Below are 25,216 nucleotides of genomic sequence, written 5' to 3' on the forward strand. Positions count from 1 at the left end.
TAAACTAAATCTACTAGACTGATAACCAGAGAGCTCTTTTCTGTTACAGAAACATTAAAAATTATGGGATATTTAGGAATCTATAGGGCTACAGATTTGGCTCAGTCATCTTGTCTCCCAGGTGTGTTTTTTTTTCTGTATTTCTCCATTTCTACTTAGTTAAATATGTCAGTTTCACAACCTGTATGGCTTAATAGTAAGGGAAAACGTATGTAGGTGTCTTTGCACAATCAATAAAAATGTGATAGCTTTATCTTCTATAATGTCAGGGACATATTTTGTGCAAATAGACATGTAATACTAGTAATAGGAATGCTACATGCGTGAAGTGATTGCACGAGGTATAAAAGATGATGTGAGGGAAGACAGAAACTGCAGTTCATCAGTGTGATATATAGCTCTACTCTCAAACGTCATCCTGAGCTCTGACCTGCTTCCCGCACTGTGTACCCCCTGAAGTAAAGCCCTAGCACAGCGACTGTCAGATATTAACAGACACAGTCTCAAAACAGTTCTGCATGGGGCAGGAGTTTTTAATAAGGCACATGTAGCTTCCCAGAGCCATGAAGATGATCCATTGCAAAGCTGGGAGTTGAATCCAGTTTTCCGGAGTCCACCCAACGCCTTAACTAAAAGGCCATGATGTTTTTCTCTCAAGTGCCATCTACCAGTGGTTTCAGGGCAGAGAGAGCAGGGTCTTGGCCTCACACTGGAAGTCTTCAAGCCCTGTCAGCTTGGGATGGTCCCAAGACATGTACAGAGGATGCTGAGAAGGGCAGGCGAAACACCAGAGTGGGCAAACCCTCCTTTCTGCCTGTCAAAGACGAGGCTCAGGGAGAAGGAGCATGCTGTGGCCCTCTGGGACTTCACCTGTGCTGAAAGGTTTTAACAAGAGCTTCCTCTCCAAAGTTGTCATGCAAAACACATGACAGGTAGGTTTCTGTGACTGGTGTTCAGGAGAGGACATTAAGGTTTGTACTGAATGAATATCACGTAACAGGTATTAAGCTTTTAGTGGTGTAGTTGGTTAAGTTAAATGATTTTATTCACTTCCAATGCAGCCTTAGAGGAGCTTCTCACTTTGTGTGAGATAGTAGTTTATCTAATATTCTATTTATCTATTTCATAGTGAAACTGTTTTGAGGAAGCATTTGAGAAAATCTGATTAATAAGCACTGATTTCCTAGGCACCCTTTTCTACAACTGGAACACATCTTTGTGGGGATGTAAGTGACTTAGAGTAAGTTTAGTCCAAAATTTATTATCACAGAATCATAGAATTTCAGGAGTTGGAAGGGACCTCGAAAGATCGTCTGGTCCAATCCCCCTGCCAGAGCAGGATCCCCTGGGGCAGCCACACAGGAACGTGTCCAGGTGGTTTTGAAAGTCTCCAGAGAAGCATTTTTTTAGCTTGCCTCCGTGAGTGAGAATTTGAATCAAGGTACAATGTGCTTTTAACATATAGTAGCAATTGTAATGTTGTTCTAGAAACAGGATTAGCTACACAAGTGGAGTGCGTGTATGACTGTGAACTGTATCAGTGCTCTGTATGGAACTTATTTCCTTACACTCAGTTGTTATGTACAACTGAAGCCATCTTTTGCCCCTTTTGCCTGATGTTTAAAGACCATAAATATTTAGCGTCTATTCAGGTCATTTCCAAAGATTTGCAGAAAGAAGCTAAGATCCTATTATATTAATCAAATTAATACATAATTGGCAAAGCAGTGCATTACAAAAGAAGTAAAAAATGTCTGATTCACATCATCTGAGTTTGATTCTTACTGATGAACCATTTTAGTGACTCACTTCACAGACTGATGAAAGTCCTATTTTGATTCTTTTTTTTAATTTAGCTTAACAGCTGAAAATAGGAGAATTTATTCGGGGTAGGTATACAGAGCAGTACAAATTCCCACAAATGTTATCTTTGGTTGACTTCATTTTCTTGGATTTTCAATGTTTGTGTAGCTAAGCTGCATGTGTTCACAACCTGATTGCTAGAAACAGGTTCTTTGACCCCAGAGCCAAAAAAACACTACAACACTGATGATGTGCTCTGTTTTTACAAATAATGGAGGAGGCAGGGGTGGAAGGTGGGGTGCCCTCATAGCTAGATTGCTCCTTGTGGTTCGTATTGCCAGTTTTATATGAAGTAGAAGTATCTACTGGTTTTATAGAGCATCACAGATTATTTTAAAGAAAAAAAATCAGCACTATATTTCTAGAACACCTGTTAGCTTTTCCTTAGCACACAGACTGTAAAGTGGGTGTTTTGGCATTGTTTTTCTGGATTCCAGTTTGGCTTCAGTGTAATCTGCTGATTATATAGGATTGCCTCGCTGAAAATGGTGTTTTATTAATCTTAAATCTCTATCAGTTATGTAGACAGATCTCAGAATCTAATTTTATATTGTGTATTTGAAAATATATTAATTGGCAGTATGATAATTATTTAGTATGCAACATGATGCTCATCCAACATCTGGAGAGCAGGTGCCAGCAGGATGTGTGACTGACAGGGGAAAGATTTATCCCTCTGTATGTGTATCATAGGAACTAGACTTGGTGGAGAGTGTCCTATTGTGTAATTCAGGATTCAAACAGCTTCAGACAAATGTAAAAATTGCAAGTAATTTTAAATCCTTCACACTTATGGGAAGATGTGTTTCATTCATAATTGCTGAATTCTGCACTGTTCGCAAGGAAATTGGATCGTCTGGTGCAAACAAAATCCGTATCACCAACAGATAAACTTGTGAAGGGTTGGAGGAGGTTTTTTTGCTCTCGCCACTTGACATTTTCATCATTCCTCCTCGTTTTCCACTGCCGTCTTCCACATGCTCTGCATTTGTTTTTCCATTACCTCTCTGTTACTCCGTTGTCATAGGGGTTTTAGCCTCAGATCTCTGCAGTTCTGCTGTCTGATTTGTGTGAATTTCTTGATTAACTGTACTGTGGAGGCAGAAATTACCTCTCCTCATATGCAAACCACCAGACTAAAAGCTGGGACTGTAAATAAAACATGAACATTTGTATCTTTGTGTCTTTGAGCTTTGTATCATGATTTTCCCTTTCCTTCTTCTTTTCACCTGCATAAATATCTTGTCAGCAAAAGCAGATCTTTCTGCAATGGGAATCATATTGAATGAACTGTTAGGGCTCCAGGTATCTAACGGCTTTTAATTAATCACCACTGGCAGCGGGACTAGTGTGACTATCCTACCTTCCCAGTAACATTGGATTTCTGCCAATATCCTCATTTGTAACCATATTGCTTCCAGCAATGTTTTAATGATTTATTTTTTAAATAGAAAAAGTTTTGTTTAAAAGCGCTATTCAGGTGGAGGAGTAGCTTTTAACTACTGTCGAGTGTGTTGATAGGCACCAAAGAATCAGGTTCGTGTTGTGAGCAAGTCGTATTGTACAGCGTCTTTTAGGTTTTATTCTACAGAAATGCTGATAAAAAATGACAGTCTCAGAAAATAGTTCAAATATTCAACTTCCTGGTCTTACTCAAAAGTAATAAAGAATTCTTAATTTTAAGAAGTATTTCAGGAGTAGACTATTCAAAGTTAAAGTATCTTTTAAAGAGACGCAGGCTTTAACAAAGTAAAAGAATTGAGGCCATTATTTGGGAATATTTTTGATTAAGGAATATTATGTTGTTATAAATTTCCTTCAAAGAGGGAGCAAGTCTTTTCCATGCATTTTTGCATTACTTCTGTAGAGATATTCATACCCGTGGATGCTCTTCCTGTTTTGTTCCAAGAAAACCTTAATTGCCTACAGCAATTTTTGAGGCTGCTGAGTTTATCTGCATTAGACCTTGCATATTCCTAACAGTGCCTTGGCCAAGCCGGTGTCAGCAACAGTGAGAAACTCATCTAAATTTCCCTAGTGTAGACAAAGCCTTAGAGCCCTAACTTATATTATTATGTAGAAAAAATGCCAGTTAATTGCCTTCCTCGTTGTTCTGAATTCTAAATAGGTTGTGTCAGAAGCAGTAGAAATTATTGTCTCTGCCTTTAAAGCATCAAAAATATGATTTCTTGAATAAAAGCAAATATGATTATAAGATTTTTCACTGAAAAAGAAAAGGGTTTTTCTTTTTGCTTAAGTGATTGAAAGAGACTAAAATAACGATGGCATGTTCAGGCTGTACCACTGAGAATCTTTCACTCTAAGCATGCGGAGGGTCTCGAACTCCTTTGACCCTCTGGGTATCCATTACACAGATTTGTCAAAACGGGAGTATAAATAGTGGCATCACTGTTGAAATGGTCACTAGCAGGTTTGTAATGTTATTACCATCTTGTACCTTACCAGCAGAGAAATATACAGGATCATTGCACATCTTCAAACCCAGAGCACTGCAAATTTTTCTTTACTCGGGTATCCTCAGAGTTTCTTCTGGAGCATGGGATTCAGGCTAAGAGCACTGCAATTAGTAGAGTGTCATTTAAACAACAGCAGCATTTAAAAGTGCTTCACAGATGCTGTTTGCTTCTGTCAGTCCTCCTTTCAGGTAGAAAAATGTTTTATATTTGCACGTAATAAAAAGTTTGTGATTAGAGAAGCTTGAGCAAGATTGTTAGAATTAAGCCTTAGTAAGATGTTTGCAGAGTATATCTGACTGGATAATAAGTGTTTAATCATTGCAATAAGTCTTCCATGAATTCCCTTATTCTTCTCAGTTAATGACCTTTACAAGCTGAATATTTCCGCTTTCCCTCTGCCCTCGTTCTTTCTAAGAACAATGTCTTTACTGTGGTAAAGTAGTAGGGAGCTGTAATAGGCATTGAAATTGGCCATAAAATTGATGGTAAATAATGGGAGTAAATGGGAATTTTCATGGCACTTGTTCAGATCACTCTACTGCAAGAAGTCAGACACCAGACACTATCATGAGAAGGTGTCAGTCCTGATAGCTTATCGAAGATAATTTAGGATATTATTTTATCTTTTCTTTAGTAAGAAACCTCAGAACACACACAGTGACACACTAAGAAATTCCATTAGCCAGCAGTTAAGTGAAAATGGGCAGAATTGTTCTGAAACCTATTTTCATTAATGAAAATGTTTGTACATATAAGACTTAATGGAGCCTGTATCTTCAAATTCTTATAATATTGCTCCTGTTTTAATTGTGTTTTTATAATCCTGTCCTTATGATAGAAACAAAAGAAACAAGGAGGGCACAGCAGTAGTCTGTGGGTTGCAAATGAAGCTGAAGAGTAATTTTGAATAGATATTCACAGAAGAAAGTTAGTTCTTCAGCTGTAATTTGTAGTGAAAATAGAAAGCCTGGCTGCACTGAAGGGGACTGAAAACAGTTGAAGGCCAGGTTAAATTTGTGCAGAGGACCCATGGAATGTCAAAATATATTGTATCCAACGTCCCTGTAAACTGGCCATATGCAGGTTTTCCTGTTAGATTTAAAATGTGGGTTTACACCCAGTGTCATTTTTCTGTGCTATCTCCATAGTGACTCTTGTCCCACAGAATGCCTGTGATGTGCAGCAGCGGGTGAAAGAAAGAAGAAAGGCTGGAATATTGCTTGTCCAAAGTTCCCTCATATTCATCACACCACAGAAAGCTGCCAGTGGTTTTTTTCCAAGGCATGAGTGTTTTCTGAGTACTGACAAGTCGTCTTCTGTCATCTCCTAGAGTCCATGAAGTCTCATCCTACTGCAGTGTCAGGGTGATTGAGCACGTGGACAAAGCTACATCATCCTTGTAACAGTCAGTTGACTACTGCATGGAGAAGAAAGCTTTCTAATTATTCTGAAGACATGATAGTAAATACTTCATTTAAGTAGTTACAGCTAAACAAAACTGGAAGAGTTCTGTCTGTTCCACTTGAATTTCATTACGTTTGATTTACTAATGTTCTAGGTTTTGATTTGCAAATTAGACTGGTGTTCATTTTCATCAGAGGAATACGGTATGAACCAGTTGGTGCATTTATTGATCACTGTGAAATGGAAAAGTTAAAGCCATCTTTTTGGAAGACAAGATGGCAACTTCTGACTAATGAGCATGAACTGCATGTAGCTGTCTTTACGGGCTGTTGAACTTGCTAATTATCCCTCTGGCTTTGCTTGAAAGCTTCTTTGGGAGGTTTCACCCTCCTCTATTTTTCCTTGGAAGTGGGTGATGTGTGTATGTGTCTGTATTTGTGATTTTGCTCTTCTCGTAATTTTTTTATTACCTTTTATCCTGATTGCATATCTGTCTTTCATCTAGTTCTTTTTATTTGGGCATGATATCGAATGTAAGTAGTTTTTAAGCCAACATAAATGAGAGCCAGTTTCATATCTCAACCAAAAGTTTATCCATAAGCCTATTTGTAGGTGAAAATGCTATATGCTTGTATAGGTTTACATATTTGTTTCAGTTTAGAGAATTATTTCTTGTATCTGATTAAGTCATATGTACGAGGGGGTGTCTTACTGTCTCAGCTCTCTGACTGATACTTTGTGAGGTGTCTTTTTCAAGGTTCACGATGAGAAACACGAAACATTGAGCAGCTGATGAATTTCTTTTTCCTAGAATGAATATAGACACATCTATCTTGCTTCCTGTACACATATGATTAAAGCTATACACACAGAGTGAACAAATCAGTCGGTTACACTTGTCTGTTTGGAACACTGAAGAGACATAGGCATGAGCATGGTGGAGGTTGCGTGGTTTTCAGACAAGGACTTCTGAATTTCAGCATTCTGAGTGAAATTCCAGAAGGTTTGCAGTGTGGGTTTCTGTTTATTCTTAGTTTCCAAAATATTTGCACATCTGCTCGAAATGCCCATGACTAGCTAATATAAACTGACACATTTTAGCTTCCCTGTACAAATTAGTAAGAGTGCATGTGTGATAGGAGTGTTTTTATGAATAGGATGTCTCATAAATAGTTATCAAAATATTCAGCTTTGTTGAAGTGAAAGCATCTATAAGTTCCTGTATTCTTCGTCATTTGGGAAGTAAATATTCTCCTACATAGTATTTAGCAGAGGAGCCAATAGGATCCCCACTTTTTCCAGACTCAGAAAAATACCTGGCACTTTCTAAGCTCCCTTATAGCTGTTCAGGCTTTGCAGATAGGCTGACTTAAGAGAAACATCTGCAGTTTCCAAGTCCAGAGCAGAAGCATTAATAAAATTACTATGGGATAAACTGAATTAATAGCATTATTCCTTCTTGGATTGTTGCTTTCATCCTTTCCCTGTCGCCACACGCGGATGTTCTCCCAGTGTAATGAAGTGATGGTGCTTCTCACACCTCATGATGAGACACAGGGGCTTGCCTGAGGTCCCCTCCTCCTTGTTTTCCACCTGCCCCACCCACCATCAGTTCTGATGGGTTTTTTCCTAATTTTCCTTCCATGCCTCCAGTCCACAACCAAGTTTATAACCAGTCTCCAGCAGATTGGTTTTAAACATTTGTTTGGCACTTGGTGAGCACATTCACAGGGCAACACATTGACATCCAATAGAAGAAGCAGGCTGTTGGGGAAGCGTGGCCTTTGGGGGTCCCTTAGGACAGGTGACATAACACCAATAGGTTTGTACCGATGTACTGAGGACTGTTGTGACATTTGTGCCACAGGAATGTTTTAGAGCTGCTCGCTGGTTATGGAATTGCAGCCAGCGTTTAGAGCACCGATATGGCTTACTACGTTTATCTGCTGCTGCTGGGCATATTTTTCCTCCCGTTTCAGTGACTTGCCACGGCATACTTGAGAAAAAGGGAGCACAGTTTGAATGCTATATTCGAATTTATCATCTTGTATTCAGTGTAACATCAATATTCCTTCTTGCATTTAGCAATGTCTTCACTGTGTGAATCGAAGCTGCATAAGAAAATAGATGTCTCCTGGTTTTGCTGTTGAAGTTGTTTGAACCTGACTCTGACTATTTAGCATCAGACTTCTTGATGAAGATTTATTTCAATTTATTTTAGCTGTTGTTCATGAGCACATTATTTTCTTTACTAAATGAGAAAATATTTGTTTTATTTTCTTCTTCAGTGTTGCTCTTTTCTGTTAGAGCTGAATATATACAGAAAGAGATTATGATTTGGTAGCAATAGCCGATGTTCATGTTGGGGGAGATTTTTGTTACCTTTTAGATCTTACAGTGTTTTGTCTGGTATATTGACTATTGGCTCCTGGACACTCTGCTCAAGGTCATAGATAGGAAACAAACCTGAGTTAAAAATACACTCATGAACAATGCTGTAAGGCAGCTCTCTTGAAAGTTTGGTACAAGCAAGTAAGCAAACAAGCAAATCCAATTCTTTTTAAATTCTTTGTTTTTAAAAATGATAGAAATAATCTCAACTGAGTGGAAATCAGTCTGCAGTAAGTGCCTCAGGGACAGAGCTGCTGAGCTGCCTGTGTTTCTTTGCGATGTGTTACCCTTGCGCAAAAGGGTCATTGTGCATCTTGCCTTCTCCATAGGTTACAGCACACTATCAGGGCAGAGAAGTTATGTAGGTTTGAGCAGCAGTTAATAAAAGCATTCTTTGTGTCCTTCACTTCTGCCTTTCCTTTTACATTCTTCCTAGTAGTGAAGAATTTCACTCCTACTTTCTCCTCAGCACTGTAAATCTTACCACAGAATATTTTGTTAGGTGATATCAAATGCCATTTGGCGCTTTGCTATGCCGATAGATTTAAGCTGGATTTTGTTATTTAGTTAAGTAATGACCAGTTTATCACTTGAAGATTAGGCTTTCTCTTCTAGAACAGTTCACTCAGTCCGCTGCCATCTCCCTGATGCCTTCACTCTTGAGAGCCTCACAGAGGTGACAGAGACACGGTATTACCGTGATTTTACACATGATTTATACAACCTATTCAGTCTGCTCCCTGCTAATCCCCATCTCCTGAGATCATAGAATCATAAAATGGTTTGCTTTGGAAGGGACCTTGAAGATCATCTAGTTCCAACCTGGCTGTTGTGGGCGGGGACACTTTCCACTAGACCAGGTTGCTCAAAGCCCCATCCAGCCTGGCCTCAAACACTTCCAGGGAGGAGTCAGTCCAGGCAGAGATGAGGAATAGGCTGGATCACGGTGTCTCAGGGCCAAAAGAAACTCAAGAGGTTGCAATCCTTGCATCAAGAAGAGATGTTTGCATATTCTCTTCTTAAAGCCTTTCAAGGTTGAAGGTTTCATGACTGCCTCTGCTTATTTATTTATTTAGTTATTTTTAACACTTTCCTAAAACGTAAGCTTTATCTTCTCTTCTGCAGTTTAAACCTATTACTTCTTGTCCTGTCTAGTAAGCGCATGGAGAACAAATTATTTTATTTCCTCTGGACAGCAGCCTTTTTCCTACCTGTCTGCTGCAGCCCCTGTCTTCTTTTCTTTAGGGCAATCTCTTTTCATGTCTTTCACAGTTGCTAAATTCCTGCTTACTCCAGTTATTTCCTCCAGTCTTGCTTGAGATGTGGTGCCCAAACCAACTCTCCCTATTCCAGCTGGAGGCTTTCTGAGTGGACATTGCAAGGAGCTTACTCTCAGGTGTCTTCTTGGCTGCACTCTTACTTTTATACCCCTCTAAGATATTCTGGTTTTGTCAGTTTTTGCAGCAGACAGCATTGGTGGTTCATGTTCATTTTATGACCTGTAATGGTGCCAGGATCCTTTTCTGCAGAGACCTATCTAATCATTGCCCTTCTGGTATTTTGAATGACTTCAACATCTTGCTCCCAGCTACTTTGTTGGAGGCGCTGTATTCCCTTGCCGTCACGAGGCTGAATGTACGTCCGTTGAGTGGCCTTAATGCTGGCATACCCATGGCTCTGTGACCGAATAACAAAAGGAGATGCAGACACTTTTCTGGAGATCCTCAAAAACACGGGCAGCTCAGGTAGAATACATTAGAGGGACTTGTGCACTGCTAGTTTCTTTCTGAGGAATGGTTTTGTTCCTCCCTCATCACACAGCCAAACTACAGAAACATACACAAATGTACGTGTGCTAGGTGGGCTTGTCGTATGAAGCCTGTCCCATCAGTCATGCTCAATGCCATTGACCCAAAACCTTAGGGGAGAAGACCATCTTTTCATTATGTATGTACATAGTGAGTGTCTGCAATTGGCCTGTCCTTGGCTGCGGAATTATGCTGCTACTCCTACTAATGAAATTAGCACAAGGTTTTATGATACGACGCTTTTTGCGAAGCCAAGTGTTGCATCTCTTTGAAGACATTGGTGCCAGAGGGCCTGATAAGGTAATAGTGAGAAAGTGGTTAAAAGGTAGTAAAAAGGTAGATATTTCCCTTCAAAAAGAATATTGTCCAAATTTAAATTGCTTCAGAGTCATTGATGCAAAATGATTTGTCCTATTTGGAAAGAAAGATAGATAAACTAACTGTTCTGAGTAGAAATTTCTTTAGGAAACATATAGAGGCAAAAAAATTTATATTATAGAAGTAATGGAAGTACAACATAGTTTTTTACTTTGTTCCATTTAATGGGGGCTTACAATCTTTCTTAATCATTTTTGGTTGTTGATTGTAAGGCTAAAGTTAGCAGTTGACATGACAATTCAGCAAAAAGCCAAACATTTCAGACAATGAACTGCTTTTCTGTGCAGTTTGTTTTTACTGGACTTGTCTTGAAAGCTTCCCTTCCAACTCTTCTATTTCCCTTCATGTCAAACTGAGCTGAAAAACCTATTTATATCTAGTCAGCTAGAATTACTGAAAAATAATTAGGATTGTTCCAAACAGAAAATACATCAGATTAAACTTCCTTTGAGAAAATGCCTCACTGCCTGCTATGAGTGAACACACAGACATTTTGAACTCTTGGATCTTATTTCTCTGCTCTTTCTCTGGAGAGAAGAACAGCAAGCCAGGTGCAACTACCCACCTCGTTGTTTCCCTTCCCCTTTTATGTTCTCTTCATGGGTGCATGAAAGCAGTGGTTGAAATAGGTAGATACTCAGTGTTATGACAAGCTAGCCCTTCTGGATTACAGACAGATTACTGTCCTAGAGGGATTTCTAAATTTTCAGTCCAACATTTCTAGAGTTCAGCTTGGGCTACTCGGTACAGAAATATGTCATGTGCAATGAAGAGGAAGACAAATTACACGTTTCTGAAATTAGAGTTATCTTATTTCTGTGGTAGTGCTAAATGCAGAAAGAATTCTTTAGGGTGTCTTCAAACCTTCAGTGCAGTGTGGCTTGGATATGTCAATGCTTGCAATGAAAATCTGTCACATTAGGGGATGCTCACCTTCTGCCTGCGTGATTCCCAGTAGTTTTGTTATGAGTTATCTTGCAGAGTGGTGTAGGGTTTTAATACAATGATCTGTACATTAGCAGGAGTATGTCATTCTAGGGCTAAAGCACCCTGGCCAAAAGAGGACCCACAAATCCCAGGGCATTAAAATTCAGTAAACTTCAAAATCATGTAAACGTAATATATTGAATTAGTTAAGATAGCTAGTGTGCTTTCTTTGAAGAAGATATATTTCCTTCTCGGTGTTGACTTCAAGCTGCAGTACAACTAACTCCACACATTGAAGAATATGCTGTAACGTAAAAAAACCTTGTAAAACTAGACTAAATGTACAAGTCAGCGCCATTGGCTTTTTTGGGGGAGATGGGGAGAGGAATTCAGGTTTAACAGGCTGGGAGTCAAGGCTGGAGTATACAGAATCTCTCAGATGCGAGCTTCCAAAGGCCTTTAGAGAGTGCTGGTGCTGGGTTTCACTTCGTTTTGAATGTGCTTCAAGATAATTGAATGTTGTTGGCTTTCTAAGAGTACTGGATTAGAAGTGATTTAGGGTGTTTCACCATGGATTTTGTTTCTTGATCAACTTGACTTCAAACAATTTTGTCACTCACTGATGATTCAGAATTTATACAGCTATGAATTTCAGTAGTAATTTTCAGTGTTTTCCCCATGGTTTCTGGAACAACGGCCAGAAGTGGCTTCTCTGCAACAATATTTTTTGTTTGAGTTTGGCAATAATACCCTTCTCTAAGCCAGAAAATTACTATCTCACATGTGTTTTGAAAGCTGCTACTTACTTTTAGTAGAGAGAACCCATTTAATATATCCTCTGAATGAGAGTAGTAAAAGCAAGCTGTGGAGTGCTTTAAGGCAAAGTATATTTTCACTGGTGAAGACCTATTATTTGCCTTACATAATTTTCCTCAGTTTTGTACTTTGTTTTTGGCTATTAGCATAAGAGTCCTAAATGATTCAAACCCCTTGCTCAACGTCTCGGGAGATGGGCCAGAGTGATGGAGAAAACCAACGGGTGACCTGGGAAAGGTGGCCCCTGTTTCAGCAAGAAAATTGTGAGGGCTATATGGAAAGTGATGAAAGTGTCCTTCATAGCCTTTATCGATGAAAAGTACCCAAGTGTGTGTGTCCTCAGAATACGGCTGGTTATTCTGGGCTCCTACTATGGGGAAACAGTCCCTTTTTTTATCTGTGGATTTTCTGTTCTTTCCACCACTAAGAATTCTCTTAGGCAGATCTGCCTGACTTTGTGTGTGCAAACCCATTTATAGCAGGAGAGGGAAAGCTAATCCCAACTGAATCTCAGTCACCTTTGCCTTCTGGGATTTATAGAATTTCCCTTGAAGTTCGTACAGAGTCTGTGGTCGGTGCAAAACAGACCTACTGGCTCCTTTGATACTTCTAAGCCTCTGCTCCATCAATTGTGCAGGCTTTTGGTTTATTTCCAAGTTCAGTCCAACATTCTGGGTTTGATCTAGAGACCCTGATGTTATTTTGATCTTTTATCTTGCTCTAACTTTGTTTCCCCGTGTTTGTTCCTGGTGCTGAAGTTGCTTAGGAGCGAAATAACTATTTCAGGTGAAAGGTTGCGGTGAGCACAGGAGAGAAGTTTTAGATGCTGAGGCACCTGGGTGGAGCTTCATTTCAGGAAATTCGACTTTTTTTTCTTTCCTAAAGCTAAGTTGCATGGAAGTTAAAAGATGCTGAGAGTGAAGGTTTCTGTTTTATGAAAGAAGAGGAAGAATATAGAATTTGATGGGCTTTCAGTGGATACCCAGAGGAGCGAATCTTTTAGCTCATGAACAGCAGGGTAAACAGAAATCACATGTCTAGGGCAATTCAGTCAGTTACTAGTTAAATGATAAAAATTTCACAGATAAATTTTGTATTTTTGTATAAAGGGTGTTGTGACAAGGATAGAAAACATGCCTCCATTTGCTGAAGGAGTTATTTCCAGATTACTTTTATGCTTTATATACATAGTTTTTACATATATATATGTGTGTGTGTATTTATGTTTGGGGGGAACTTGTGCTTACAGGTGATTTTGAGGCTGAGTGCTAATTCTTTTCTCTTTCTGTGGTAGATTGAAAGTGTTGAGGGTTATTCTGTGTATACATACAAAATCAAGGCAAGTCTCTTTTTTTTAATAGAAGCGGATTCTGAATCCTAGATGAAAGTCATCTTTTATTTCTGCATTGTAAAGGTTTTGTTTGGCTTTCTGTGGGGATGAAAGTTTATCTGTTCATTCCTTGTCACCATTTTCAGTGTAGTGAGTGACCTTTGTTTCCATGAAAGAGAAGATTGCATGTGGTAGTCATGCTTCTGATACACATTTTTAATTTAGTTCCCAGCTAAATATATGCTTTAAAGGGTCATTAAGGTCTATAAGGATGACAGGAAGGCAGCATAGTTCCAAGATAATAAAGTCATGTAGTGCTACTGAAGATGAACATATGAACAACCTCTTCTCTGAGATAAAATGGCTTTTTCTTTGATTTTTTTTTTGCTTAAAAAGTTCAAAAAAGTGAATATACTTTCTTCTCTGAGATGCCATATATGCACATTGGAACACAGCACCTGCACTTGGCAATTCCTCTGATTTTGCTCTCTCTTCACTTCTGCATTTGCTTTTTCCTCTTATTCCTGCCCTTCAGAACTCAGAAAATGTTTGCATCAAGGTACTATTCCTAGGCAGGAGTTTGAAGGGTATGCTACTGCTATTGTTAGTGCTGTGCTAGCAGAGCAATGCCGAGCTGGGAAAGAAGCACAGTGAGGACTTGATTGAACTCCCATAGGTCTTGCATTGAAGATTCTCATTATCCTTTACAGACTTTTGTTCATCTTGCACTGTATCGTAGCCGTAGTGACTGCAGGGTAGAAAATCAGCTGTTTCAATTTAATGCGTGGCGTGTAGATAATTGAATAAAAATGTGATCTTTATGTGTGTGGTATTCAGAAGTAAAAAACCTTCATCAGTTTAAAGTTTTTATGAGTGAAATAATGAGAATATAATCAAAGTGAGAAGAAGGGTGCTTGTTTCCACGCAGATAAAATGGTGAAAATTCATTGGGTTTATACTAAGGGACGAAACAGTCTTGAAAATGCAATTTTCCTGCATGTGTGTCGGTATGTAAGAAGCAGCGATCTCATTAATAAAGGACAGAAGGACAGCTTTACGACAGCGTCTACTCACTCCCATACTTTTTTTTTTTTTTTTAAATAATCATGAAACTTTTATGTCTATCTTAAATTCTGTCAGCATGAAAATGCTGGCTGGAGCTGCAGCCGGGCAAGGTGACACTTTTGCTAAGTGCCATAACTGCACAGGGAGAGCAGGTCTTTATAAGGACACTTAAATGATTGCGTATCTATTTCTATATATGTGGAATTTCTCTGTACGGGGGAGAGGGTCGGGCGGCCCCGCGGCAAAGCTTGGTCAGCCCTGCCCCCTGCTGGCGGGAACGGAGCAGCCGGGGCTGGGGGGAGCCCGGTTTTGGGGAGCACTGGGGGAAAGATGGGGGGTCTGAGGGACAACGGGTCAAAGGGTCAGAAGTCTCCGGAGTCTCCGGGCGAGGATGTGACATCCCCGAAGCTTGACTCAAAGACCTTTAAAGCAATGGGGAGTCCTTCCAGCAGCTTCCAGCGTGCTTTGGATCAGGCCAGCAAGGTCTCGAGACCTTTGAGGGGTTTAAAACTAGGTCTAAAGTCAGGAACCTTTTTCTTCCAAGAATATTAAGCTTTTTGTCTTGAGTCAGTTGCTGTATATAGGCAAAAGAAACTGAAGGGTTTATAACAAAAATACTCTTACTTAACTGCAGTAAACCATTCTTTATCAGTTTGATCAGATTTTATGCAGTTATGGGTAATTCTGTTTTTTCACAATTGATACGTGTTATTCTTCCCAGAAATCCATCAATAAAACCCCCTCTTCTGTTTTATTTTATTCTTCTATGTAGTCGTGTTCTGGTCACAGTGTTGAACCTACAGAACTGAAGTGGGTGCAGTAGTCCTTGTTAATAATCAAGCACAATTTATTTTTTTATGTGGTTTATTTAAAATTGAGTATATTTTTAATATTTTTTTCCTTTCTTTCAAAATTTAGGTGGAGAACAGACCAAAGTATTATGGGAGAGAGTAAGTATTTTTCTCTTTTAAGTATCTGTCAGGAGTATCCAAAAGCCGTCATTCTAGAACTAAAAAAAAGACACAGTGGAGGTCTGATAAAATATTTCATCTTTCACTTCAACTGGGAGCTAAATATATTGAAAGCCTAATAATTCAGCTGTGTTACAGTCCAGTACTGCTGCTCACAATCCATTGAATTTTACTGCTATGTGAGCCTGCATGTTTATTTTGCTTTTCTCAGGACAGCTTTGAGGAAAAATAGTCTGGAGTATTTCTTCCTTGTATTTTGGTTCTCGCTTAAACCACCCAGTGGTCCTGCAATGGCCTGAGGAGGAGAAAAGCAGTGTGCCTCTCTCACTATCTTTTTGGATATGTTCCTACATTTTTCACCACCCTGTGTGGTTGTGGAAGCATACACATATACTACTGCATGTGTAAATACTGTTCTCCCTGTCGAAGTTATGAAGTCTGAAGTACCCAAAGAAGAGGTGTAATTTTGTTGTGAGGAAAATAACAAACCACTAGAGTGTAATTCCTTCATGCTCGGCAGTTTTCTTGCCAATAAGTATCTTGAAAGGGGCTGGATCCTGCATTGGCATGGAGGTTTGGGCAGGTGAAGTTGAAGGGCATAGCTACTGCAGCAACCACCCACATCTGGCATTTGGCCTCTGCTAGAGTAATCTGCTGAGAACATAGCCCTTACTGCTAGCTAGTTACTGCTAGGCCTTACTGCTAGTTACTGCTAGCCCTTACTGCTAGTTCTGTTTTTTCTTCCATCCCAGAGCATCATCTGTGTTTAATGATCCTTTTTCCACCATCAAAAACCTCAAGAGCCAGTAGCTTTGCCCCTAATTACTAAAGTTTCATTTCTTAAATATTATCTTTGACAACAGGGAATTCAGATCTAGCCACTAGAGTACAAAAGAGCTGAAGACAGTACCTAGCAGATTAACCCACCACACTTCCCACAGCAGGACTCATAAAGCTGTTACTGCAGTCTCTGATCCAGGAACCTGCCTGGCTGCTGGCGTACCTCGGCTTTGCAGAGCAGCAGGGCTGGCAGGAGCTGTAAAAATCACCTGGGGCGAAGCTGCCCAGGCAAGATCACATTAGTTATTATGACTGGGACAGTCCTATAAAAGCAATTGACGAAGTGCTCAGTAGTGATTGAGAAGAGGATCAGGAATTTCTGGGGAAAGAAACAGAAGAAAACAATAATTATATTACTATATAAGACTATGATGTGGCTGCATTTTAAATAGTGGATGTAGTCCTATTCCCTTTCTACCCCTTCAGCCTCCCTGCTTTCTAGAAAGGTTATAGAAGAAATGAAGAGTACAGCAAAATGCAACAGTGGTGGAGCAAAGGGATGCAGCTTCTGCCATAGGAAGAAAATGAGCAGGTTTTCCTCAGTGGGTGTCCAAGAGGGGGACACATACAGTACCCCTCTGACGTTCATTGCCGTGCGGTGCTGCAGAGGCCAAAAGCATAAAGGTATTAAAGGGTTTACTAGTGAGGTTCTCAGATCCATGAAGGGTAAGGTCACAGCTGATCAGACACAACTTCTGGCGCAACCAGTGATGGATGAACAGGGATGTGAAGTGAAAGAAATATGTCACTGCTTCCTGTACTCTTTCCGTAAGCACTTCTTGTCGGCTACTGTCAGAGGCAGGAGTCTGAGTTCAAGGGATCTTGTACTGTATACAAGCTGATTTTATGCCCTTAAAAAAATGTATCCAAAATATCTGTGAGAAAGCCTGGATTACCCAGTGGTTACCACCCACGGTTAGAGAAATTTCACAGGTACCCAAGTATCCCGTATCAGTGGAGTCTTAAACTGATCTCCAGGAGAGCTTTTTTCCCTAATATTTAACTTCAAGCTTGCTATATTTTATAATGAAGTTCTAGGAGTGAATAGCTTATGCTCGTTATTTTTAACTGGAGTTATGTAATTGCTATGAGTTTACTGGTAAAGACATGCTTAAATTATGTCATCTAGAGGATATGCTCATTGCAATTTGGATGTGGCAGTAAATGAGTGTGTCCCCCATCCCTAGAGACAGAAAGTAAGAATTAATTTACATCACTCTGGAAAGATCACCTAAACCTAGTATTTCCAACATATATTAATTGTGAATAGATGGATTAAAAAGAGCGGAATGGCAATTGCTTTTACCTCCTATGTATTTTTCTTCTCTTTCACTACTGAGCCGGAGGCAGTGTTAGAAATGTGCCACTTCGTATGTATTGTCAGAAAAGAGACAATGCTGAAGGCCAGTACATTTTAGTGCCTTTTTTTCAGACAGCAGCAAAAATAGAAACTTTGAAAACCTCTGAGGAGACCCTCAGAGACTTATCTGCTGGCAAAATGTGCGTAGGAGTTAAGACCAAACTGCTATAAAGACTGCCTTTGTACTTTCAGAAAGATCACCGTTAAATATTGATTATCGCAAGGTTAATTGTGCATCCTAGGGCCTCTTTCTTAAAATAGCGATGACAAGAGAATCAGAGAAGTATTCCTTTTTTTCAACACTGAATAAGGAACTCATTGAAATTAAGAACTGTATTTTTCTAAAGGCTACTCTGTATCTTTAATATATGCAGAATTGAAATTTGAATAATTGTTGCAAATTTTTGTCAGTTTCCCTTACAAATTTGAGGAAGCAATGGTAATATAAAGACAAAGCAAACTGATAATAAGAATGACATCTTAAGTCATCTCCATTTAAAAGAAAAAATTATGCCTTTATGCCTAGTTTTAAATTCTGTTGTAAGGCTTCTAGAAGGGAAACAAGGAAGAGGGGCATAGACTGGTAGAGGAGAAAAGTTGTGAAACGATGGGGCGTTCACAGAAAAAAGCCTTTGAGTGCAGTCAAAGTGTCATACTGACTGAAACTGCATATCCAGTGTCATTTTTATTTAGCCTCTATGTGGGATTTGCCCAGAAGACTCTCCTGCCACTTTTAGATGTTTGAGTGCTGTTCCAATGGCCTAGACCGTGACACTCTAAAATGCAGAAGTTTTTGAGTGGTTTCTGAGGTGGAGGGGCAGGTATTTCTGGTTGAATTGTTCTGTAAATCACCAAAATGTCTCCCCTTAGGTTTCACGGGATCATTTCTCGGGAGCAAGCAGATGAAATACTTGCTGGCGTAGAAGGAGCATATATTCTTAGAGAAAGCCAACGGCAACCTGGCTGCTACACTCTTGCTCTCAGGTAACTGCTCTTTTAATAGAGATTTATAGTTCAAATGTAAATTTGTTTAATGGAGGAAATTATATTAGTCCCTCGTGAATGAAGTCAATGTCCACTGTTTATTAATCAACTTCATGGTGTCAGAGTGATGGTGCACTCTTTTGTCAGGGGTTTGACAATCACAATGCTGCAATATTCAGACACTCCTGTAGCACTTGGCTAGGAAGTCCCTTTTCAGATGCAAACTGTGCCTATTCTCAAAATTTTTGCTACATAGAGTTGAGTATTGTAAAGATGGAACTTCTTGAAAACTGTGTAAGAGATGTGAGGGAGGACAGAGCCAGGGGGGGTCATGGCAGGGGACACAGCCGCATTGTCCTCTGAGCAGAGTGTGCTGTGTTATACACAAACACTGGTAACCGTGGGCGATAATAATCCTGGATAAACCTGGAAAATCATGAAGGCTAGTGGCTGATCAGCTGCCAGAGGCAACATACCTGACTTGAGTTTTCTCCCTTAACTGGAATTCAAGCTTGCTGTAGAAATACAGTGTGAAGCACTGCTGCTCAGAGAAGTAAGAGTCTGCTATTCAGGTGAATGAAAAATGCAGTGAGAGCCCAATCAGCAACCTTACTGCCCTTCACTGGTGCCTTTCCTGGCTCAGCTGCGCTATTCACAACCTGCCCATGCGACAGTCTTGAAGCTGCAATGACTTACCGGCAAGAGGACTATTGGATTTTTCCAAAACAATCTCCTTGGCAATATTTTCCAATGTATATAGCATTATTATTTCTGTGGGATATATGCAAAAGTCTGTATTTTTACCCTTCTGCGGCTAAGCCAGTAGGAAAAATCTTTTATCCCAAGTAGCAGTGATACAGTGCTGAAATCATCCTCGGAATTCATATTGATGTGCAGATGGTAGAGCTGGAGAAGCTGGTGAGTCATGCCAACTAAAAAGTGGTGTAAATTAAAAGCAACTTTTGTCAGCTGAAAAAGAACAAATGTAATTTTTTAAGGTTTTGGAAAGAGATTTCAAAATAAAGAATAAAAAGAACTATCAAAAGATGGGGATTATGGCAAAGTGCCCATTGTTTTGACACAACAGAATGATTTCTAAATCCGGCCGAATAATTGTTTGTAAAATCATAAACTGAATTCTATAGTAAATTGGGAATTGTATGAAAATGTGGGTGAAAAAATAAGAGGCTTAAACAGTTTGGTTTGAATGCCCAACAAAGCATGCTGGGGCATGCACACTTGATGAAATCTAAGTACCATTTAACCCAATATCGTATCTTCAAATCCTTCGATCAGTAATGGGATTCCAACATCAGTGTTACAAACTGAATGTGCTACTTTGACTTTTAAAACTCTTCAAAAAAAAAATATAGACTACACCTGCCAGGAATAGCTTCATAGGGCCAGAGTTATCCCACAGAACTTTGGGTGTTTAGTTGTGCACCTGAATTAGGCACTTGGTCTCCCTGGCTGATTGAGATCCCTTAGGATTTGAATTACTTGCTAGGGATGCCCATCTCTCTTCACTGACTGTAAATACGCTCAGGTGATTATGTGTCCCGTTTCTGCACCTCGGAAACATTTTGGAACGGAAAAGCCCCTAGCACATAATTACACAGCCTGCTATAAGGTCTTGTCAGTGCAAACACAGCTCTCTGATCGCTATGGTCATCCCCTTAGGATTTAGATTTAAAGCCCATACGTCTGGGTTGTGTGACCTCGATTCTCTGGCCCAGTCCTTGTGATGCAGTCAGGTTTAGATTTGAATTTGATTTTGTGTATGCAAAGATCCAGTTGCAGCCATGTGCATGTTCCATATGCAATCTAGATGTATAGACCCATCAGCCAAACTACCTCCTGAGTGTTTTGCCAGTAGAAGTTCTTTCTCTTACTCTTATCTCCCTCCTTTTTTTTCTGATGTTTGCAGATTTGGTAATCAGACCTTAAACTACAGGTTGTTCTATGATGGGAAGCACTTTGTTGGGGAGAAAAGATTCGAATCCATCCACGATCTAGTTACAGATGGCTTGATAACATTGTATATAGAAACAAAGGCTTCTGAGTATATTTCCAAAATGACAACAAACCCCATCTATGAACACATTGGATATGCCACTTTGCTTAGAGAAAAAGTGTCCCGAAGGCTGAGCAGAACAAAAAATGAATCAAGAAAAGCAAGTGTAACGAGTGAGGAAAATACCCCGGTTGAAAAGGTAAGTGTTCAGTTTAATACTTTGGCAGTTAATGCCAGCCTTTTTATAAAATCTGAGAGCAAAAAGTGTTTTGTCTAAAGACCTATTTCTATTTTTTCTGTACTTCATTAAGTATTACTACCCCACTGAAAAGTTTATATCCTGTTAATATAGTTATGGCTCCAAACTAATATATGACTGGAGCTTATGATGAAAGTTTTCTAATGAGTACCAAATGCAAATGTTTTCACTGTGTAAATGTATACATATACATATTCTGGCTGACTTAGGAACTGCATCTAAAATCGTTCACAAGTCACATTTCTTCATCCATGTATACTCAAGCATATTCCACACTAGGTTTATGAAACTGGTTCCCACTGACCCTTCACCACAGCTCAAGTTTGTTACATTTCCATTCACAGTTCAAAGCTCCTCTTTTCTGCTGGGTCTTTGCTGGATGAGTGTCAAACTGGGATATTTGGGGTTTTCTTTCCTTTCTTCTCATGGGTCTGAAATCAGGACATTCTCTGTTTGCCTCCCTTTCTTCTCGCTCTTCTCTCTTGAAGCGGGCTCTCCTTGATCTCTTTCTCTCATGTGCCCATATTCTGTAGCATTGTATGGACAAGGACTTATTTATATGATGATAAATTGAGAACTTTGTGCAGTTAGCAGTCATGTGAAGATGTAAAATTAGAAGTTCTTTTACATATGAGAAACAGTCTTGTAAGCAGTGACATGTGGGTATTTTCATTTCCCAGGTGGTAAGGCAGTAAGAACTGTCAAACAAAACTTTTTTTTGAGTCCAGTGTTTGTGCTGAATTGACTTACTGACATTTATAAATATACCTCTGCAGTGAGATTGATGGTTTTAATGTGCTAGCTAGCGAGAACTAGAACCAGCTTGCATTTGGGAAGCAGGGAGTGAATTTGCTGTCATATACTAATAGTGAGCATAAAGAGATCAGCTTTTTTTTGTGTGTATCCTCATGACTCTAGGATATTTTTGCCATAGTTATTATCTGCTGGGTTCACATATCTTCATCAGCTGATTGTATACTGGTTCGTCTTTCTCAATGGTAATAATTGCTCGAGTAACTGACCTGAGATGTAAACCTGCTCATCCACTACAACACATTAATTCCATTAACAATGACATATTTAAAGGAAGACATACTGCTGCAGGGAATTTTTTTCGGAGAATGGCACAGCAAGAAGTCCTCTGTTCAAGCTTTATTTCAAAATGAATCCATGGATGACAACAGTTTTTGGTTCAGTTGGATGATATTGTAATATGAAAGAGGGGTAGATGCCACAGAGACGCTGTTTGTACTTGTTCGGTCGATTCCTCTGATTGGACACTGATTATGGATTGGTTGTGAGTGCTATTTGGACACTGATTATGGATTGGTTGCGAGTGCTCTAACAGGCACAAGAAAGTGAATTTTCACTTTATTTGAGGCATGCTAAGAAATAATAATAGCACAGTGTGACAATAGGTGTAGTTGTTTCTATGTAGGGAGGAAAATGGTCCAGAGGACGTTCTGGAAAAGTTTCTTTTCTATTGAGAAAATACTGCACCATCATTGGGATGACTGTAAATATTTTTACATTATTGTAGTCTAATATGTCAATAATGACAGTTGAAAATCATGCTACATTCTCTAGGAAATCAGGAGAATATTTTTTTGTGCAAGAAAAGACACAATTTCAAAATCATGTTCCGTTTTAATTACAGTTCCTGCAGTTGAGGAGCAATGGTCTTTTGTATCTCTCAAAGAGCTCTTCAAGACTTCAGAGGGCCTTGTTCTAGTACCGTATGTTTTCTAACAGACTGTGTTTTCTCTTGTGTTTGGGGTTGGATGTTGTTTTTCAGGCTGGGCAGTTTTTAGTAAGTACTGTGAAAACTATTTTAAACTAACAGAAGGAGAACTGTTGCAGAAGGGACCCCTGCCCTCTCTCCTTCAGAAGAAAAACCCCATGAATTTTCAGCCAGATCTTATACTTGATCCATCTCAAATAAGTGGAAATGCAGCACAAAGGAGAGGGCCAGACCTTTTTCCGATGACAGCTCAGAAAATGATGATATTGGCTTAAAGTGAGTGTAGAGCTGCACCCTTAGTTCCAGATCCCTGTGCTTGAAAATGTTTGGGCTTGACAGAACTTGCTGTCATTAGTGAAAATGCAACCCTGGACCTCACTAGTGATTGGATTGGCTCTTCTTCTGTATCGCAGCTGAAAGAAGTTAAAGTATTTAGAGTATTATTTACATCTGAGGTGGTTCATGATGTGAAAGGCAGTACCACAGGCCTTACCCTACAAGGACTTGTGCTCATCCAGATGTCCGTACATGCAGGCAGTAGCAGCCTGCAAGACTGGGCTGCCTGGTTGCGTTGTCGTGTACAAATAGCTGGCTTCAGCTGAGCCATTACGTTGTTGGCAACCCTCTTTGCCTTCCTCCCACTGAGGGGGAGCAGCAGAAGGAGGAATAGCAGCTGTTCGTAACATATTTTGCTTGCCAGGAGGAGTAGGAGCAACCACAGCCACAAGAAGTGCAGAGCTAAATAGGCAAGGTGGTCTGCTCACAGGCTGAAGACCTGCTGTTGCAGGTGAAACCTTGGTGGTGGTGGTTAAGATTCCCAGTGGACTCCTCTACTGGTACCAGTAGTTTTCCATCATCTCAGGTGAATCCATGTGAAAAGAGATTACATCAACTAAATTATTAGCAACTGAAAGAAATTCGTAAAAGTCTATATGGTAAAGCCTGCCATGGTTGCTTTTGATTCTGATGTTCCTGGGGGAAGCTCATAAGAGCTTTTGGGTAGCAAAAACTCAGGGGACATCATTCCCGTTTGTTCTTCACAATAACCTCAGATATAGTGTGGACTGGGCTTTGGAATAAACTGGTGAAATAGGGAGCATTGTCAGTAATAACATATAGGGACAAAGGAGGATAAAAGGAATTTGATATTTGGTTTTATATAGTCTTTAGAAGTCCTCTAAAATATAGAAATGATATGAGAAAGTGGTGATTCAGTGGGAGTTGTATCAGATGTCTTGCTTGAGGCTATCGTGTTGTACAGCATTTTCGACTAAGACCACGGTTTGCTCACAAATCAAAACCTTCATCCACTTCAAAATTTCAGAACTCCTAGAAATAAGCAAGTAATTATTTTGGATGACATTTTTCTACAAAGTAAATTCTTTGCTGCATATGTGAAAAACTGTCGAGTGTGTTGTAAGGTGTGTTTCCTCTGGCCAATAGATCAGGTAATTTTTTTTTTTTTTCCCCCTGATAACTGAGCTGGTTTATTTGAAAGGGCTACCTGGATTATTTTGAATATTTCAGAAATGGTGGGTGGGAAGCCATACATGCAGGACAGAGACTTCCATTATTTCTCAAGAGGAAGGTGAGAATTCAGCGCTCTGAGGTTAAGCACCCGTACTCCTCTTACAGATTAGGCTTTTTACAAGTGAGATTTTGCTTTATACAGAAAGCAATTCCAGGGTGTGAAAGTGCAGCTGAAGGCATTCGTCTCCTCAGCGGGTTTGTTAACACCAGCCGGGGAGACTCCTCACTCTGTCGCCTCCCTTGCTGACAGCAGCTGTCGCTCAACGTCTCGGCAGGTCCCTGTGGGGCAGGTCGATGGAAGAGGCCACCGAAGCAGGGGCTGGCAGGAGCAGCCCGCCTTTGGATGAAAATGTCTTGGAACTGCCCAGGGTACCTGTCTGTTCCCATAATGATAATTTCTTTGAGGCTGTAATTAATGGAGTCAGGCCCATTCCAGAAGCAGGAGGTGATGTATGGGCTGGATTACGCTGTTGTTGTTCATGCCTTTTTATCCAACGTTCTTTGTAACAGGCCTAAGAAAACATTTGTACTCTAAGATACTTAATGCCGATGTTTTGTCCGAAAGTTATTTCTGTCTGACTTGAAAGAGGTGCTAGATTTGTAGACACAGATTCCAAATTTTAGTCCAAATGGTTTAACAGATCTTTAATCTGAAAGGAGTCGCAATGATTTTTAGGAATGAAGTGCTGTGGGAGCACAGCATGCTGCGAATACTTTTTTAGCAGTGTAGGCAATTGCAATTTTAACAGAATCCAGCTTCAGAAGGGATTTTGGATAGAGAAATAGGTTTCTGTGCGAAGAACATTTGAAGATTGTATGCTCTCAGCTTAGGGCTGTAATTCTGGGCAAGTTGCAATCGCCTGCTTCATGTTTGCTCTGCTTATAGAATGCTGTACTTTGGGCAAATGAACATATAATAGAAGATGTAGGGCAGATTAGTACCTGGTACTGGTATGTACTGTAATTAATTACCAGTAATTCACGTTACTGGTGAACGTAGGAGAACTGTGACTTGCTGTAAGCAATTAATCTTGATGTGTAGGAGTGAAAAATTTTGC

At 39.8% G+C, this 25,216-nt stretch overlaps 1 protein-coding gene across 1 annotated transcript in view; it reads left to right on the top strand.

Annotated features, from left to right (window-relative positions):
- Positions 1-20,827, top strand: part of LOC104280676 (beta-chimaerin) — a gene marked incomplete at both ends in the record, with an annotated part of 29,527 nt that extends 8,700 nt beyond the window's left edge. Inside the window, 3 exons of the mRNA XM_009878404.1 lie at positions 15,378-15,409; positions 18,501-18,614; positions 20,542-20,827. Of these exons, the coding sequence (XP_009876706.1) occupies positions 15,378-15,409; positions 18,501-18,614; positions 20,542-20,827 (432 nt within the window). The remainder of the gene's footprint in view (positions 1-15,377; positions 15,410-18,500; positions 18,615-20,541) is intronic.
- Positions 20,828-25,216: the final 4,389 nt, after the last annotated feature.

The sequence above is a fragment of the Apaloderma vittatum genome, unplaced genomic scaffold, assembly GCF_000703405.1.
Source record: "Apaloderma vittatum isolate BGI_N311 unplaced genomic scaffold, ASM70340v1 scaffold6551, whole genome shotgun sequence".
NCBI lineage: Eukaryota > Metazoa > Chordata > Aves > Trogoniformes > Trogonidae > Apaloderma > Apaloderma vittatum.